Source organism: Lissotriton helveticus, chromosome 10 (genome assembly GCF_964261635.1).
Source record: "Lissotriton helveticus chromosome 10, aLisHel1.1, whole genome shotgun sequence".
NCBI lineage: Eukaryota > Metazoa > Chordata > Amphibia > Caudata > Salamandridae > Lissotriton > Lissotriton helveticus.
The window spans coordinates 1,072,035,805-1,072,052,279 of record NC_136071.1 but is presented as its reverse complement, the minus strand read 5'-3'; the positions used below and the strand labels follow the sequence as shown (position 1 = coordinate 1,072,052,279).

The window sequence follows — 16,475 nt, the reverse complement described above, 5'->3', positions numbered from 1 at the left end:
CTCTTAATTTTTTCAGATTTATTTGTTTCCCCTCGTCATTCCCCTCTATCAATTCTATTTTAATCTCCCTGTCTATTCTATGGTATACACAAATTCAAATGCGTACTCATATTTTAGCTACATTGGATACCGCTTCTTTTTCACATTTTGCAAAAATTGTGCTACCCCACCTTCAAGGTTTTGCCCTAGAACATACATCCTATGTATTTGCTAACTTATGTAGTTCTTAATAATTTTTTCTGTTAGCTTAGTAAAAAGAGGCAGCAGTGATATAGGTCAATAATGTTTTGGTTTAGTAGGGCCCAGCAAAGGTTTTTATTTAAAGAGGAACCACGGTAGCATGTTTCCATTATTTGGGGAACACCACCAGAAGACAGGAAGAGATTAATAAATTCACATACTGCAGGTTGAATAATCTTGCAGCCCTGTTCCAGGATGGAGGGAGAAATTCAATTCAATTCAGCTTGATTCGGTCGGTACAATAAAACACATAAAACCTTTAAAATTATTCTATAAGTGAATCGGCAAAATACAATAATTGATCACTGCCTGGAGAGAGAAGTACATGGAGTAATTTACACATGGGTCATTAAATAAAAGTATTATCAAGATGTACACGAAGAGAATAACATTCCAGTACTATGGATACCAGCATTGTGACAAAAGATGGCCGTATGCAGCACCTTCCTGAAGAGTGCCACAAGAGGGCCAAGGTACCTGCCTTAAATCAGCAGTTGATGCAGCAGATACTGCCAGCAGGCAGATGTGCACTGGGACAGCACTCAGGAGACCAGCCTGGCTCAGAGTCTCAGGATTCAAGACCGAGATACAGACATCAATTATTAACATGCCTCTCACAGGCGATGTTGTGTTCAGACAGGCGATAAACAATACACCACAACAGTTAAAGAAGGAGAACAACATTACGAAGGCCATGGGAGCACTCCAGTTGAGAGGAATCTTCAGGAGAGGAGGTACCTCAAACAGAAGGTCCACACGCAGGGCGATTTTCTAAACCAGTTAATACGAATTCAACACTTCAAGATGACAACAGTGCAAGGAGTAAGACTGCTCTTAAAAGAAAGGGGATTATATGGCTCCTTGTAGTTCCCTCTTAACTACTTACTCGCCTCTGACCCCTTTGTCTTGTAAACATGTGATTATTCTTGTTTGTTATTCCTACTTGATGTCGATATTGCATTTATTACCTTCCTTCCATCCTTTTGTAAAGCGCTCTGATATCCTTCGGGATCTTGTTCGCGCTATATAAAACTTTATAAATAAATAAAGGACCGCAGTCAATATATATCCTATTTTTCTTCGGAAGCTAGAGCCTCGAGATGTGAATTAGACTTTCTTCTTTTGATCGCCATTCGGATATAGACAACCACTGCGTTACAAACTTTCTCGAGGGTGAAATTAACTCGGCTGGTGGCCCAGATTTGATGGCACAACAGAAGGAAATCAATTCCATGAGGGAAATAGGGCAAAATTGTCTTAGCTTAATATTGTTAGGTTGTTGATGCTCAGCAGTTAAACGGAGATGAAACTTCACCACAATTATTTCAAGCAGTGTACCCAGTTATTGTCATCAGTTGTTCCTAGGGTTTATAACATGGTTCAACCAGACTCTCTTCTAATCCTTGGTAGAATGTCTTAATGTAACAAATATTCTAGAATGTTATCTCCTACTATCTATACCCTGGACCTACCTGTTTTTAGGAGTGTACTCAACAACAGTATCTTTCTATTGTGATTTCACTTGTCATCCACTCCAATGTGTGTACTTGAGAGGTGCATGGCAAATCACAAATGTTAGGGGCTTCAGTGAGTGTTGACAAATCACTAGCATTGGCTAATTATAATACCTGTTCAATTTGTAGCCCCCCTGTATCTGCAGTCCTTAGTTCAGCCCTACGTGCCTTCGCTCGTCCACCCAAGGGAAATTTTCTGTGCCTAGAATCAGACTATCCCGGTGGGCGGCGAATCGTTCGCATATCGTGGCCCCTCCTTATGGAACTCCCTACCCACACTTATGGGGAAAGAAACCGTGTATACCCAATTTCGCAAATCCCTAAAAACCTGTCTTTTTCATCAATAATCGGTAGCGGATTTCTGTTCCTTGGCCTGGTCGGCGCCGGGAAACCCTTCTTGGGTAGCTGTTGCGCCTTATACATTAAAATTAATAATAACAATAATAATAACCCTGCACAATCTAGAATTGGACCCATAGTAGGGAAAATTAGCAGTATAATTCCTGGTCAACCATCAACAGGTTAATAACAGAGAACAATATAGTTAAAATCACAGAAATGAGTATGTGCTCTATCACATTTTCCACATTGGAAAGAGTTAATGATTCTAAATTGTCACAAACAATTTTCCAAAAATGGCATTTCAAAGAATTGCTCTGCATTGTCCACAACTTGGCTATCCCAGCTTGTTCATCACTCTCCTTTTATGCTGCTCTTTGAACCCTTTTTGCATTGCCCTTCTCAATCATTTCCAAGCATTCATCCCAAGCAGCTAATATATGGTTTTAATTTCATAAGCTAACAAGGTTTTATACGAATGGTACATTGTCCCGAGGATAATCTATGTGCAATAATTTGGAAAATGTTGCTGTTTGTGTATACTTCTAACCTTGTATAAGAGCATACTTCTTTAAACCCTATAATTGACATCTGTCTAGTCATTATGCATATAATGGACTTGTATCCAGCTTGAGATTTATTATCTATTGTAATATATGGCATTAATGAGTTACTACCGTCAAACTAAATGTGTCTACGACAAGCTGCATGTCCAATAATGTTAGTCGACTGAAGGTTCGCCGTCTTTTTACTCTTCTGTCTTTTGTCAGATCTATCCTGTAATGATTGTTTGACACCTGCAATAGTACCCTATTTCTGAGTGAGGCCTCCACAAACTAGGCGTTGTATAACCGGTGGTAGTGCATTGATAGTCCAGAGGAACAGGCCATTTTCCCTGTATCCTTGTAGGCAAGAAGTCTGTCTTATAACTGGAGTCCTGGGACTTCATCACATGCTGGACATTAATGAAGAATATGTGATGTGTTAGTGTGCACTTCATGGGTGACATGATAAATGGCAGGGGTCATTTGTGTGCGGTACAAGTTGGTAGCTTTCCTTTGAAAAACTTTTCTTTGTCTGCTTTTGACTTGCAAGCCAGCACACACTACTTCCCATGTCCCCCTCCGTGAAACATATTCTATCTGGGTCAGTGGAAAAAGGCCACTAGCCCATTGATTTGTCCAGAGTGGTGAAAAACTAGACTATGTTCCCTGTAATGTACTACTGCAGGTTCCCCGAAACAAGAACTGATGTACGGCAATGTCAGAGTCCATCTCAGAAACCAGCTGGAAGCAGTCTGCACTGATGATGTAGCATTTTTTTAAACAGACAACAAGCTGTTCTTCACTTATAAAAGATAAATAAGGAAATCACAAGGTAGTGTTGATAAGTTCCAGACCAACCATCTTAAGCTCTATAAAGCAATTTAGAGTCAGATTATTTTACAAGTGGCCCACAGGCAAAGTTGCTGTGCTGTGCCATGTACCTGTAGAAAGCATAACTGCATCATATCTCCAAAGAAATGGAACAGTTCTGCTCTTTCCATGCGCTGGTACACTTTGTGCTGCCTAGCCCCAATACATGGACCTTAGTGCAGAAGTGTCTGTGCTGGGATCAAGATAGATTTTGTGCAGTAAGGGGTTCTTTCCTCACAAAAACTATCCTTTGAGGCTATTTTCTCTTTGTTAATGGGCACCAGAGTCTGCACATATGCGGAGCGGAAATAAGGATATTTCTCCTTATTACTCGGCCTCAAGGAGGCGCAGGATTTTGGTACAAATTCATGTCTACAAGTCTTTCTAGATACGGGTTTAAACAAAAAACAATGGATGGATCCATAGGAACGCCCATGCACCACCTAAGGAACGCCCCCTGATGCAAAGTAACACATATCAGTGTAAACCGGATGCAAAACCTTTGTAAATCTGGGCCTTAATCTGTATTGATGGCACCACTAACAAGATGTAACGAAATCATATTACATAGTTTGCCTATGACAAGAAAACTGGAATTGATGTACATTGCTTAACCTTCCTTTCATATAATCAACGGCCACATCACCATGGGGTGTGTTGACTCAGCACAGAGCCGAGGCCTTATTTTATGCACCTGTAGAGTGAAAATGTAATTCATTTAACCCAATATTTCTCTTAGTTAGAGTATTATTTTACTCAGAAGAGCACATAAACAACATGAGGCAAACCTTATTCAATGTGTCCAAACAGTACCGTATGAAAATCAAGCCCTAACTCTAAGAAATATCGAGTTAAAATGAATCCCCTTGTCACACTGCGAGCGTAGTCTTAAAAGGAGCAGTATATTTTACTTTTTTCAAATTAGACTTTATTTTGCAAATGCATTCTGGTAGGAAAGATCTGCAAGGTGCGATGCAATAGCTAACGTACCTGCTGTTTGGCCACTTCACATTTCAGGTTCGGTGACTCCCTGAATCCTTCACCAAAGACTCTTACAGATGTGCAGTCATACTGCCGTACGTCGCATAGACCAGCATTCTCAAGTTCTAGGATTTCTGGGACTTGATCTTTAAAAGGATCAAAATGTCAAAGACGGTTTAGTCAATGATTACACAAAAATTTCAAAAGTACAGAAACCATATTTTTATATGATTTTATACGATGTAGAGATCACACACTCCATACACAAGCATAACATTAACAATATTAGAGAAGCAGAATTAACAAATAGTATAATAGTTTGCATTATGACTATCCTTATTGACATAGAAATTTTGAGTTTCACTGTATCCCCGATGCACAAAACCCATTTGCAGTCGCTCACATATGAATTGCAAAAGCCCAGAGTTTGCGACCTCAATTTTTTTTTCTTAAAGCACAAAAGCCCTTTTACATATAGTAAATTTCTTTCCAACGTGTAAAAGGACTTTTGAGATTCTTTCTGGCTCACAGATAGAAGGCAGACACCCCTATTAAGTCCCATCTTATTTAAGATATGGAAAGGAATGCATCAGTACATTACCACTGGAACTGCGGATGCAAACCATACACCTATGTTACCGACCCCTGGAGTTGGCATGGGAACTGATTCCAAGGGAGAAGGTTTTCCCTTGGGGTACTTTCCACTTGTGAATCATGTCTGCTGCCTCTATGGGGAGCAGGCAGTTGTCCAGAGATCTACTATCTACCTCCCCCAGATGTCTTCTCAAATGAGAAACCCTTTTTTTTAAGCAACAACTGGGCCTTTAATTGACATGGACTACTTTTAGAAAAAAATATTTCCCCTGTCCAAAAGCAAAGGCAGGGACGAGGTCTGCTGAACCTTGTGGACCACCATCCCTGCACCAGCAGCCATTCAGAGAAGGGAGTACATTTCAACCTTCATTATTAATTTTTTAGGAAGGTTGTTTTGGGACCCCTTCAAACTACCAATTTGCGATGCAACCCATTAGTACATACATGGGCAAAAGTCCACGAATTCCGCCGGCGGAGCGGAATTTCCTTGGCCACCCCTAAATATAGTACATAATACAAGTAGATAATAAAAAATGCTTCCTGAAAACTCCTGGAATCTAAATTTGACAATTACTCATACACTCACAGGCAGCACACATTGCATAAGTCAATAGATGACTCGGCTTGTCTGATATGGGGAGGGCGAGTGTTCCACCGACAGCCTTTGGGTGGGCTTCCTCAAACCTATAGCCTCCTTATCTTCACTACTTGCTGTATTCTTTTAGTCAGCTTTTTGACTCTGAGCACTTTATCACTGCTGACCAGTGCATGTGCTTCTCCCCTACACATGGTTTTATTGACGTATCCACAATTGGTCTATTTAAATTATCTGTAAGTCCCCAGTTGAGTGCACTATCTGTGCCCAGCACCTGTAAATCAAAGGGTGATGTGTACCTAAAAGGTAGGGGAAAATACTTTAAAGTTTTCCTTGTAATGAAAAACACCTATATTAGTTTTTCAATACTGTGAGGCCTACCCTTTTCCTAGGTTAACATTGGGAATTCCTTATTACACTTTTAAGCTATAATTCCTGATTGAGAAGGAATAGTGTTGTCATGTTTCATATCATTGGAATGGTATGGACAAATCCTCTTTGCTAGCAAACATTTAAAATTACTATTTTAGAAATGCCACTTTTAGGAAGATAAAAAGAACAGATGATGGACAGAATGCTGAGCAATGTAAACATTCACCCCCAATTATGGGTTTAATCCATAATTTGTTTGCCCACCATGCCACCCCAGTTTGGATCCAGCGATATGCAAATAAGTCTTGACCCTGCTCCTCATGGGAGCAGTCCAGACCGACCTGCCAAGCAGGTCCTCCCTGGATCAGAAACAAGGATCCTAGGACCAGTTTTGGGGTATCAGCCAGCCTAGCTTGAATCCAGTGGTGCAGTCAGCACAGACCCCACGTATGAGCATACCCATCTCATTTAGGGCAACAAAAGCAAAAAGAACAGATGATGGGCAGATTCTTCTTCTAAATTGGTCCGGAGTCTTTTTGTGATGTTTTCACTGTGTTAGTGTTTGAAGAGTTGCACAAATACTTTACACATTGCCTCTTAGGTTAAGCCTTACTGCTTTTTGCCAAGGTGCCAGAGGGGGAGCACATATTAAAGACTCACCCTGACTAGGATTGTGGTTCCAGCTTGGACAAGGTGCATACCTCTGCCAACCAGAAACCCGATTTCTAACAGCTGGTAGAATGATACATTTTATAGAGGTAAAAGTCACACGGTAATATTTAATACCAGTGCACACATCCAGCGTGCAGCTGCTCAGCACATGGGCTAATTAACTATGTTTAAGGTGTGAGGTGTCCCAGGGCCAGATAGATGGAATATGACAGTTATATTTTTAGAGAGGGCAATTAGACATGAGCTACGGCAAATCTTGAACATAGGAATCGCAATTTAGTAGGTTATCTGCTAGTTTGTGGTCATTACAATTAACTTAATACCTTTTTATTTGACTGTTACTCACTCCTGTGCATCCCAGATTTTTGCACCTATTTTGGGAACCTCCCAACCCATTCAGCTTATTGCTATTCTCCTTGTGACCAACAGTAAAAGGAGCAGTTCTGCTTTCTTCTGCATGTTACACTTTGTCTTAGAAGGGTAAATGTCCACCATACATGCCGTTTGCAATACTGGAAGGTTTGCACGATGAGAGCATTATTCCAAAGTTTTTTCTCCAAAATTACTCAATTACATGCCATGACCACAGATTTGTCTTATTTGAGTCACCGTTATTTAGGATTTCAATGGTGTCAGATGTGCTTTGTAGCACATTAAACTGTGTTAGGTACAATCTAGCGCTACTTTGGGAGTTTTTAGTTTGTAGCAATGCCTTATCCCAATATTTTGATCTCATCTCCTCTTAACTAATGTCTTTTTCTGTATATCGCCTCTAAGTGCTCTATATAATATCTTCCGTGACCCACTGCATTTCGAAAGATTTATCAGTGTAGGCAATGGATTTGGCAGTGACAGTCCAGTCAAAATATAGGCCAGGTGGGCTCAGAACCATGCTTTATTGTTTGAATTGCCCAGAACAAATGTTGAAGGAAGTTGTGTATTCTTGAAGGATATGAATACTTTTCCAAAGAATAAGTCATGCATTGCTCCAATGTGTCATGTCCTCGACTTTAGCGGTCTTTCTGAAGTTATGATTGATAGCCATGCAAGACTGTATTTACTGAAGTCTGCCAATCTTTACTAAGAATGGTATGATTTGATCACTGGTACAGTAGTAAAAAGGAGCTGTGGAACATTTGCTATACACCACTCAACAAAATGCTACAGAATAAACAGTGATTGTGCCACCAAGTTGTAGCTATCCAGGCCTGATGATTATGCACCACCCTCTTTATACACAAATTCTAGCAGCCTCTTCATTGCTTGCCATTCTATTTATGGTATTCATCCAATAAATTCAAAGTTTGTTATGGTGTCAAAAAGAAATATGTGAAATCACCTGCAAGGTTTGTCAGTATCCTCAGGTAAAGCAGAATATACTTCCATGGGACTCCACCTGGTGGCAGTTGGAGCTAAGACTACCACCCACTGACCACACAAGAAATCTGGGGATCATCCTAGATGACAAGTTCAACAGGACAGCACAATTCAAAATAGTGAGCACCCTTTGATTCCACAGACTATGCATGCTACCAAAGATCTTTAAGGACCTGCCACAGAACACCAGAAGGACTGCCAGTCAAGCACTCATCAAAAACAGGCTTGACTAAATCATTGCATAATAGAAGCACCTCTTATCCTCATGGACAATTCACCAGTCTCATTTATGAAATATTGACCACACGGTTGTGCAGAGCGCTTCAAAACCCCACATAAAGCTATGTGGTGTCCCCCCAGTACTGTGTGTGTTGCTTCTGTCTAAGACACTACTGCCCAGATCATCCTTTTGGAGGATTATTTCACCCTTAGCTACCGCTGTTGTGTATGTATCCAAGACTTACATAAGGTCCCCACATTTTCTTCAAGATTTGTTTTACTTCATTTTCAATAACTGTGATTCAGACATAAACAGTATTCTATCATCTTGACTAAGCATGCATTGTAATCCATTATACAAAATACACTATACAATACGGTAGCCACCATATTTAACACCAGCCAATGGAAAGTGTAACTTAATTTTGTTTTGGGGTTATTTCAGCCATACATTATTGTCTAAATAAGGTCAGCCTATTGTCTTGTATGTTTCTTTCTCTAGCTCAGGAAACTGATCCATATCTCTTTTGCATTCCTGTACAGAGGGGGCATCTCTGTTCTCCAGCTGAGTGGTGTGTCCCTTTTTTGCAATAATACATCCCATTCAAATAAAAATGTAACTCCTTGTTCCTCCAAGTTTCTCCATTATAATGTAATGTGTATACTTGTAAAGCGCACTATCACCTGACAGGCATCTTGGCGCTGTATACCGCTGTGGAACCCTTCCTGGCTTTCCCTGTGAGATGCCCCTTTTACTGGGCACCTCCAAGGTGAGGCCAGGCATCCTAGCGCTTTCGGGGCCATTGTGGAGATTAAGCAAGCTATTGCCCAGAGTTGCAGAGTGGGACCCATGATTAGAGTAGGCACCTAGGCGAGAATTATCGAGTCCGTGGACATTGAGCCCAAGACCCTGCCGCGTCGGGAATTGAACCCTGGTCCCGGGCCAGACCTTTGCCTCAGGGTCTGCCGCTCTAACCGGTGAGCTACACTTCTCCACTTTCTCTAAACAGTGAAGCAGTTCCCTGGAGGATTTTGTTCCAGTGGGTTATTTCTGGACGATTAACTGTACAGCTAAGGAGAACTCCACCGCACCCCTCTAAACATTCAGTAACTCAGCAACCACTTCTGTTTCTCTCCTGCAGGACGAACCTATGGGACACAGTTGGCAGATAAAAAGGGTTTCGTGCTTAACAAACTCTGCAGGATTCTCACACCACCTACCCTTGTCATACTATTGCAGGCTTTCCACAGAGTCTCTTCTGCTTGTCTCATTGATTGCCTACCAACAACCCCAGCAGTGTTAAGTAATGGCCCCTGCTCAGGCACCTTGGCCAAAATGTCATCGTTACTTTCTAAACAGTTGTCCCCATCTATTTTCTAAATTTTCAATCTTTCAATGAGAGAGGGCAAATAACCACTTGAATGGAAGCTGCACAAATAATTCCCATCCGTAAGAAAACCAATGTTCCAATAGAGGACCTGTACCACTATCGTCCGTTTTCCTTTCTTCCTCTCCTTAGTAAGATATTGGAAAAGCATATTAATAAACATCTCTCTGACCATGTCGAATCTACTGGATGCCTTGACCCATCTCAGTCTGGGTTTAGGCCATTGTACCGTATGGAGTCAGCATAGATTGTAGTTAACAACTGCATAAATGTAAATGTAAATGTAAATGTACATGTATTTATATAGCGCAAATCACTGACCGAGGTCGGTATCTAAGCGCTTGCTTAGGGAACCCGTCCTGGTATTCCCCTGTGAGATAACCCCGGCAGGGTATCCACAAGGTGAAAGCCAGGCATCCCGCCGCGAGGGGCCGTTGTGGAGATTAAGCAAGCTATTGCCCAGAGTCGCAGAGTGTGAACCCGTGAGTCGAGAAGGCACCGGAGCGAGAATTATCGAGTCCGTGGAATTTATGAGCCCAAGACCCGCCGAGGCGGGGAATTGAACCCTGGTCCAGGGCCCCTCTCAGCTTCCGGGTCTGCCGCCTCTAACCCCTGAGCCACACTTCCCCAAGGCACTCCCTTGACAACAGACAAGTGGTACTACGAGTGCTGCTGGATTTGTTAGCAGCTTTCGACCCGGTCTCTCATCATATTCTGCTCAGGAGACTCAAATAAATTGAAATTCAAGGACAAGCCTTTCAGTGGATTTCGAGCTTTCTCTAGCACCGAACTCAGACCATCGATCTTGGCCCTTTCCGATCTCAGACCATGTAACTGACTAAAGGAGTACCTCAGGGATCCTGCCTCAGTCCCACCTTGTTCAACATTTATGTTGCTAGGCTAGCTGGACTACTTAGAAAGCTGGGCTTCACACCAACCTTGTATGCTGATGACACCCAGCTACTGCTATAATTTGACAAAAATTCACACAATATTCAGACTGCCTTCACAGAAGGCATGACTTGCATTGCGACCTAGATGAGGAATAATTTCCTACAGCTCAATGCCAGGAAAACCGAGATCATGCTGTTCGGAGATGCGCCTCTGCTCTTGCCCCCAGATTGGTGGCTGTCTGATCTAGGCGTCAGCCCGGTTCCTAAGTCTGTGTTTAAGAACCGTGGCATATGTTTGGCCAGAAACTTACAATGAAAGAGCAAGTTACAGCTACCGTGGGCTGATGTTTCCACGTGTTAAGCCTCCTACGCAGCAAGTGAGTCCTCTCTGAGGAGACGTCAAGTAGTTCAAAACACCGTGTCTCGCCTTGTCTCTAACTCTCCTGTCAGAACAGCCTCTTTCATCCTTTTACAATGGTTACACTGGCTTCTAGTACACAAATGGGTCAAATATAAGATATGCTACATTGTGCACAGCAAAAAACAACAAGGGTTTGGCTACAGCGCAGCAAGGCCACGCCAACATGTAAATAAACAAAACAATTGCTAGTACTGCCACTTTATTTAAACTAAGATTGAAAAGACAATGAATCAAACAAACGCCTTCAAAAAACCACTTTTTCCGTTTTATTCAATTTTGAAAAACTTTAATTATATTTTAAGACTTTTTGCTTTTTGGTTATTCTTATGAAAGAATTTTAAGTTTCAAAACAACATTTATTTTACCTTTTTCTTATTTAGGAGCCCCTTTAAACATATACAACATTCTCATTCTCTAAAACCTCTACAATCTATACATACCATATGCACCGTGACAGAATCATACTTCTTTCAACTCTTCTTCACATCCATCCATGCAACCTCTCACCCTCCAATCATACTAAGCCCACCCTGGCCTCACTTTTTTTTTTAGGAGAGCCTTTTTATGGTGAAGCATTAACCATTACCACAATGTCAGCACAATTGAATATGCAAACAAGCCATGTGAAACGTGAAACAAAATTCCATCCATACAATAAATTACAACAGATTGGCCTAAACAATAATAATGTAGTCAGGTGGGCTTAGTATGATTGGAGGGTGAGAGGTTGCATGGATGGATGTGAAGAAGAGTTGAAGAGAAGTATGATTTTGTCGTGGTGCATATGGTACGTATAGATTGTAGAGGTTTTAGAGAATGAGAGTGTTGTATATGTTTAAAGGGGCTCCTAAATAAGAAAAAAGTAAAATAAATGTTGTTTTGAAACTTAAAATTCTTTCCTAAAAACAACCAAAAAGCAAAAGTCTTAAAATATAATTAAAGTTTTTCAAAATTGAATAAAACGGGCAAAGTGGTTTTTTGAAGGCGATTGTTTGATTCATTGTCTTTTCAATCTTAGTTTAAATAAATTGGCAGTACTGGCAATTGTTTTGTTTATTTGCATTGTGCACAGAGCACTAAATGGTAAAGGTCCTTGCTATCTTGCAGAAAAATGTATTCAATATCAGCCACCCACTCCTTCACGCTCAAGAGCAAAATGTTTGCTCCTCATCCCGCGTTTCAAAACATCCCACACGGGTGGGAATCATTCTCCCACCTAGCCCCCTATTTCTGGATTCAGCTCCCGATTCATCTTCGGAAATGCCCAGACTACCTTCTATTTAGAAGGCTGCTTAAAACTGAACTTTTCTAATTTTCCTCTTCTTATCTGCCTTGTCTGTAGCACCTCCATTGAGCGGAGGTACCCCTTTAGGGGTGATTCGGGTGCTTTTAAAGTAAATAAAATAAATATATATATTTTTTATAGCAGGTTAGTCTGCTCCAGGTGGCTTTGGACCACAGCCCCATGGAGTGCACTGCAACTACAGCATCCACAAGCAGGACCAACAGGTTTCTCTGTTTGCAGCGCTTGGGGTGCTTAATTTGAGCTGGTGGTTTTTGGTGCTCAGCACCGGGGCTTAATTGTCAACGCCCGTAATTTTCACAGTCTAACACATAATGCCATTGTTTGTTCACTTTTCAGATGGGCACAACAATAGTTGTTTAACACTTCGATACAACAATGACTAATACTAATACCTGCCACCAAAGCCAATATTATAGATTTTGGGGGCCTGGAATAGTCTGCATTGTCATATTTGCAGGTGTTTCATAGTAGATGTGTTGGTAGTGCATTAGTAGTGCTGGCAGAGGAAATGATTGGTGCAGGCTGAAGTGGCCAACGGACAAGTGCCCTGGCACTTGTTGTTTTTAAAATTGTTCTCACTCACCCCTCAAATGCACTGCTTTAGCTCACAGACTTTCAATCCCTGGACTCACTTTCCTGAGACTCACTGCAGCTTTCTCAAGTTGAGTCAGTCTGCGTGCAATATGATAATTCCCTGAGCTGTGTGCCAAAGTCATTTTTATTGGAGATGGTGGGTGACATGTTTTTCTCAAATTTCAAGCAGAAATTTCAGAGTATGCTGCCACCTTCCACAGATCAATCAAACCAGTATCCTTCTAAGACTCACATAGCAGAGGTGGGGGGTCAAAATGTTTAAAGTGTCCATAAAAACAGTGAAGGCCTCAGCACAGACACTAGTTAGTGGTACTTTCCATTATAACATCTTTAAGGAAAAAACACTGCAATTTCTAATTGCTCAATAACAACACACCATCAAATTTTCTAAAATGTCTTCTACATATTTGCAGATCAGCACCTGTTAATGGTTCATCTATACAAGATCCAATTACAAAATATGACCTTATCATTCTCTTTCTAACCAATACTCGTCTACCAAGCAGCACATTCCCTATGCATATGCTGTTCCCACAAGAATTAGTAGTTAGAATGCACAGTGACTTTATTAAATGTACCTCACAAATTACATTGAAAAATTAATTTGAATGCCTCCAGTTTAGTGGTGTGAGATCACATTGCTATGCCATCAAAAAAACTTTACTATAACACCAGCCAGGTAATGACAAATCATTCACTGAAGAAACAATTGACATCACCATCAACACAATACCACACTTCAAAAATCACATACTGCAGATAGACTGGTTCTCCTTGAAAACATGGCACTCATTCCTAAAGGACAACAACATAGCATTATTCACAAACACTGGGTCATGGTTTGTGAGCCTCCAGTGACCTAATTACTACCGATCTAAATGGAAGTATTGTTAACCATATTCAAAATGGCTGGTGTGTCCATTTCCTTTCCTTATTATGCCAAAATCACCCTTGCAAACACAAACTAACCCCAACTATGATCAGGTCAGGCACACAAACTATCTATCTCTTCATACCTTAACCAATTGCAACAACTGCCTAGAGCATGCCCAAAGAGGTGTGAGATCTCTGCCTTTGCCTCTGATCAAGAAAGACAAAAGGCTGGGCCCTAATAATGGACACCTTTCACCTTGTACAACAGTCTGCAGTCCAACCCACCATAACATAAACCAAATAAAAGTGCTTCAGGCAGTTTAATCACCATCTCCTTTCAAACAAAGTCTTAATTTCATTTCTAATGAGAGCTCAGTCTCCACCCTCAGGCAATACACTTTATCTGTCTGGCAAAATTCTTCATGCTACAACACAGGCATGCAAAGGGATCCTGCTTTGCTTCTTATAATTAATATAGTGAGCCACACTTGAGGGTAAACATCACCAGACATCTGTTACAGCAGTGCAGAATCTCAGTTTCAGTATTAACAATATTTACCCACAAGCACGTTGGACTATGGAAACACCCTCCACACCGGGATCACGAAATGTTAGACATGGGGACTCTAGTTGCAAATAGGTACCCTTTCTTCTAGTCCGGTTAAGGGGGATACCCACTCGGTGCCTGGCACGAGCAGACAGACATATCGGAAAGGACACCACACCAGTTTATGTTATGTTAATTAAATTTATACTGCACACGTATACCCTCAGGTGTCTTGGCACTTCCAGTGCTACATACTGTGCTAAGGACTACTACTTCTAAAAGAGACAGATCTGCAGTTGTTTTCTGAACTCCAGAGGGATGGAATTTTTCTGAGATATAGTGGAAGGGAGTTCCATTCCTTGATGGTATAGTAACTGAAACTCCTCCCCCTCAGTTCATCTATTTTGATCCGGACCACCGGCATCAGATTGGCATTGGCCGATTGCAAAGGTCTATTTGGGGAATACCATCTAAAAAGGTCCTCTAGAAATGTTGGCCCTTCTTTGTGCAGTGCCTTGTGGGCAATGCAGAGTGCCTTAAACTTTACCCACCGACTGACTGGCAGCCAGTGAAGGTCTCGCATTGCTGATCTGACAGAGTGATGTTTAGGTATATCCAGAATCAGTCTTGCGGCAGCATTTTGTACTGCCTGTAACTTCCTAAGGGGAGTAGATTGTACATTGATGTATAGTCCATTGCAGTAGTCAAGTTTAGACAAGACTAAAGAAGTTACAACTAACTTTCTAGAGGATTTTGGAATAAAAGGCAGGATTTTGCTTACAGTCTTGATCAAAAAAGACATGACCTTGGAGACTTGAGATTTGAAGCTAAGTTTCTCATCTATGATAACCCCAATGTTCTTAGCTTTATCCTCAGGAGTTGGGGGGGCAAGATTATCTGGCCACCAAGCTGGGGACCAAGGTGGAAAGAGGTTTCCTAACATAATCACCTTTATTTTGCTTGAGTTTAGTTTCAAGCAATGAGTGCTCATCCAGTGACTTTGTGTGCTCACCCTATCATGGAGTTTTAAAGAGTGATTGATGTCCTTATCCACCTTCGAGACCACCAACTGGGTGTCGTCTGCATAAGAAGTTGGAATCAAATTAAAACTTATCAGTGGTGCCAATTCCGCTACATAAATATTAAAGAGTGTGGGGCCCAGCGGAGAGCCCTGTGGAACACCATATGGAAGGGTGAAAGGTGCAGGCTTAAATTTGCCCAGATTAACTGTTTGAGTCCGCTCTGATAGAAACGATGTTAACAGGGAGAGGGCTTTCGCTCCTATCCCAATTGATTTTAGTCGATGAACCAGAAGAGTATGGTCACCATATCAAATACGGCGGATAGGTCAAGCAACACTAAGGCTGCTGACCCACCACCGTCTAGTGAAGAAGAAGAACACATTTCTTCTGTAGTCTTAATCAGAGCTGACTCTGTACTATGGTTAGCTCCGAAGCCAAACTGCCTATGATCTAGAATCTGATTGGCTGTTTCAGAACTCAGCAGCCAGACTCATCCTCAACCTCCCATACAGAACTCACATTACACCACACCTCAGGGAACTACACTGACTTTCAATACATAGATGTGCTCAATTCCTACTCCTCACACACACATTCTTGGCACTCCACAACTCAGGCCCCACCTTCTTGAACAGTTGCATCTCCTTCCAACAACCACCCAGACACCACCGCACCAAAGGAATCCTACTCGCTAACATCCCATGCATACACAGAGCAAGATTAGGAGGACGAGCGTTTTCTTACATCACTCTTAAAGAATAGGACAACCTCCCTCTCCACTTCAGAGACTCCTCCTCTCTTCTTGAATTCCACAAGAAGCTGAAGACCTGGCTTTTTAATCAACCAACCTACCGCAGATAGGGTTCAACACACACACTTACCTAGCACCAGGATACCTTTGTGGGTGATGGTGCACTTTACAAATACATATAACATAAATATTCTCCTCAGGTAACTCCTTCTGTCAAGCACAGTACCTCCCAGTAGGTTCATACAACCACTAAGTTATGCTTTTCTGGCCTTACTGGAGCAGTTGTCTAGTCATAGCCTAGCAGTGCACAGACTGTTCTTCTGATACTAGTGCATATAAAAAAAAACCTTATATATAACTAT

At 41.5% G+C, this 16,475-nt stretch overlaps 1 protein-coding gene across 1 annotated transcript in view; it reads right to left on the bottom strand.

Annotated features, from left to right (window-relative positions):
• Positions 1–16,475, bottom strand: part of VWDE (von Willebrand factor D and EGF domains) — a 402,281-nt gene that overhangs the window by 115,690 nt on the left and 270,116 nt on the right. Inside the window, exon 13 of the mRNA XM_078662843.1 lies at positions 4,499–4,635. Within this exon, the coding sequence (XP_078518969.1) occupies positions 4,499–4,635 (137 nt within the window). The remainder of the gene's footprint in view (positions 1–4,498; positions 4,636–16,475) is intronic.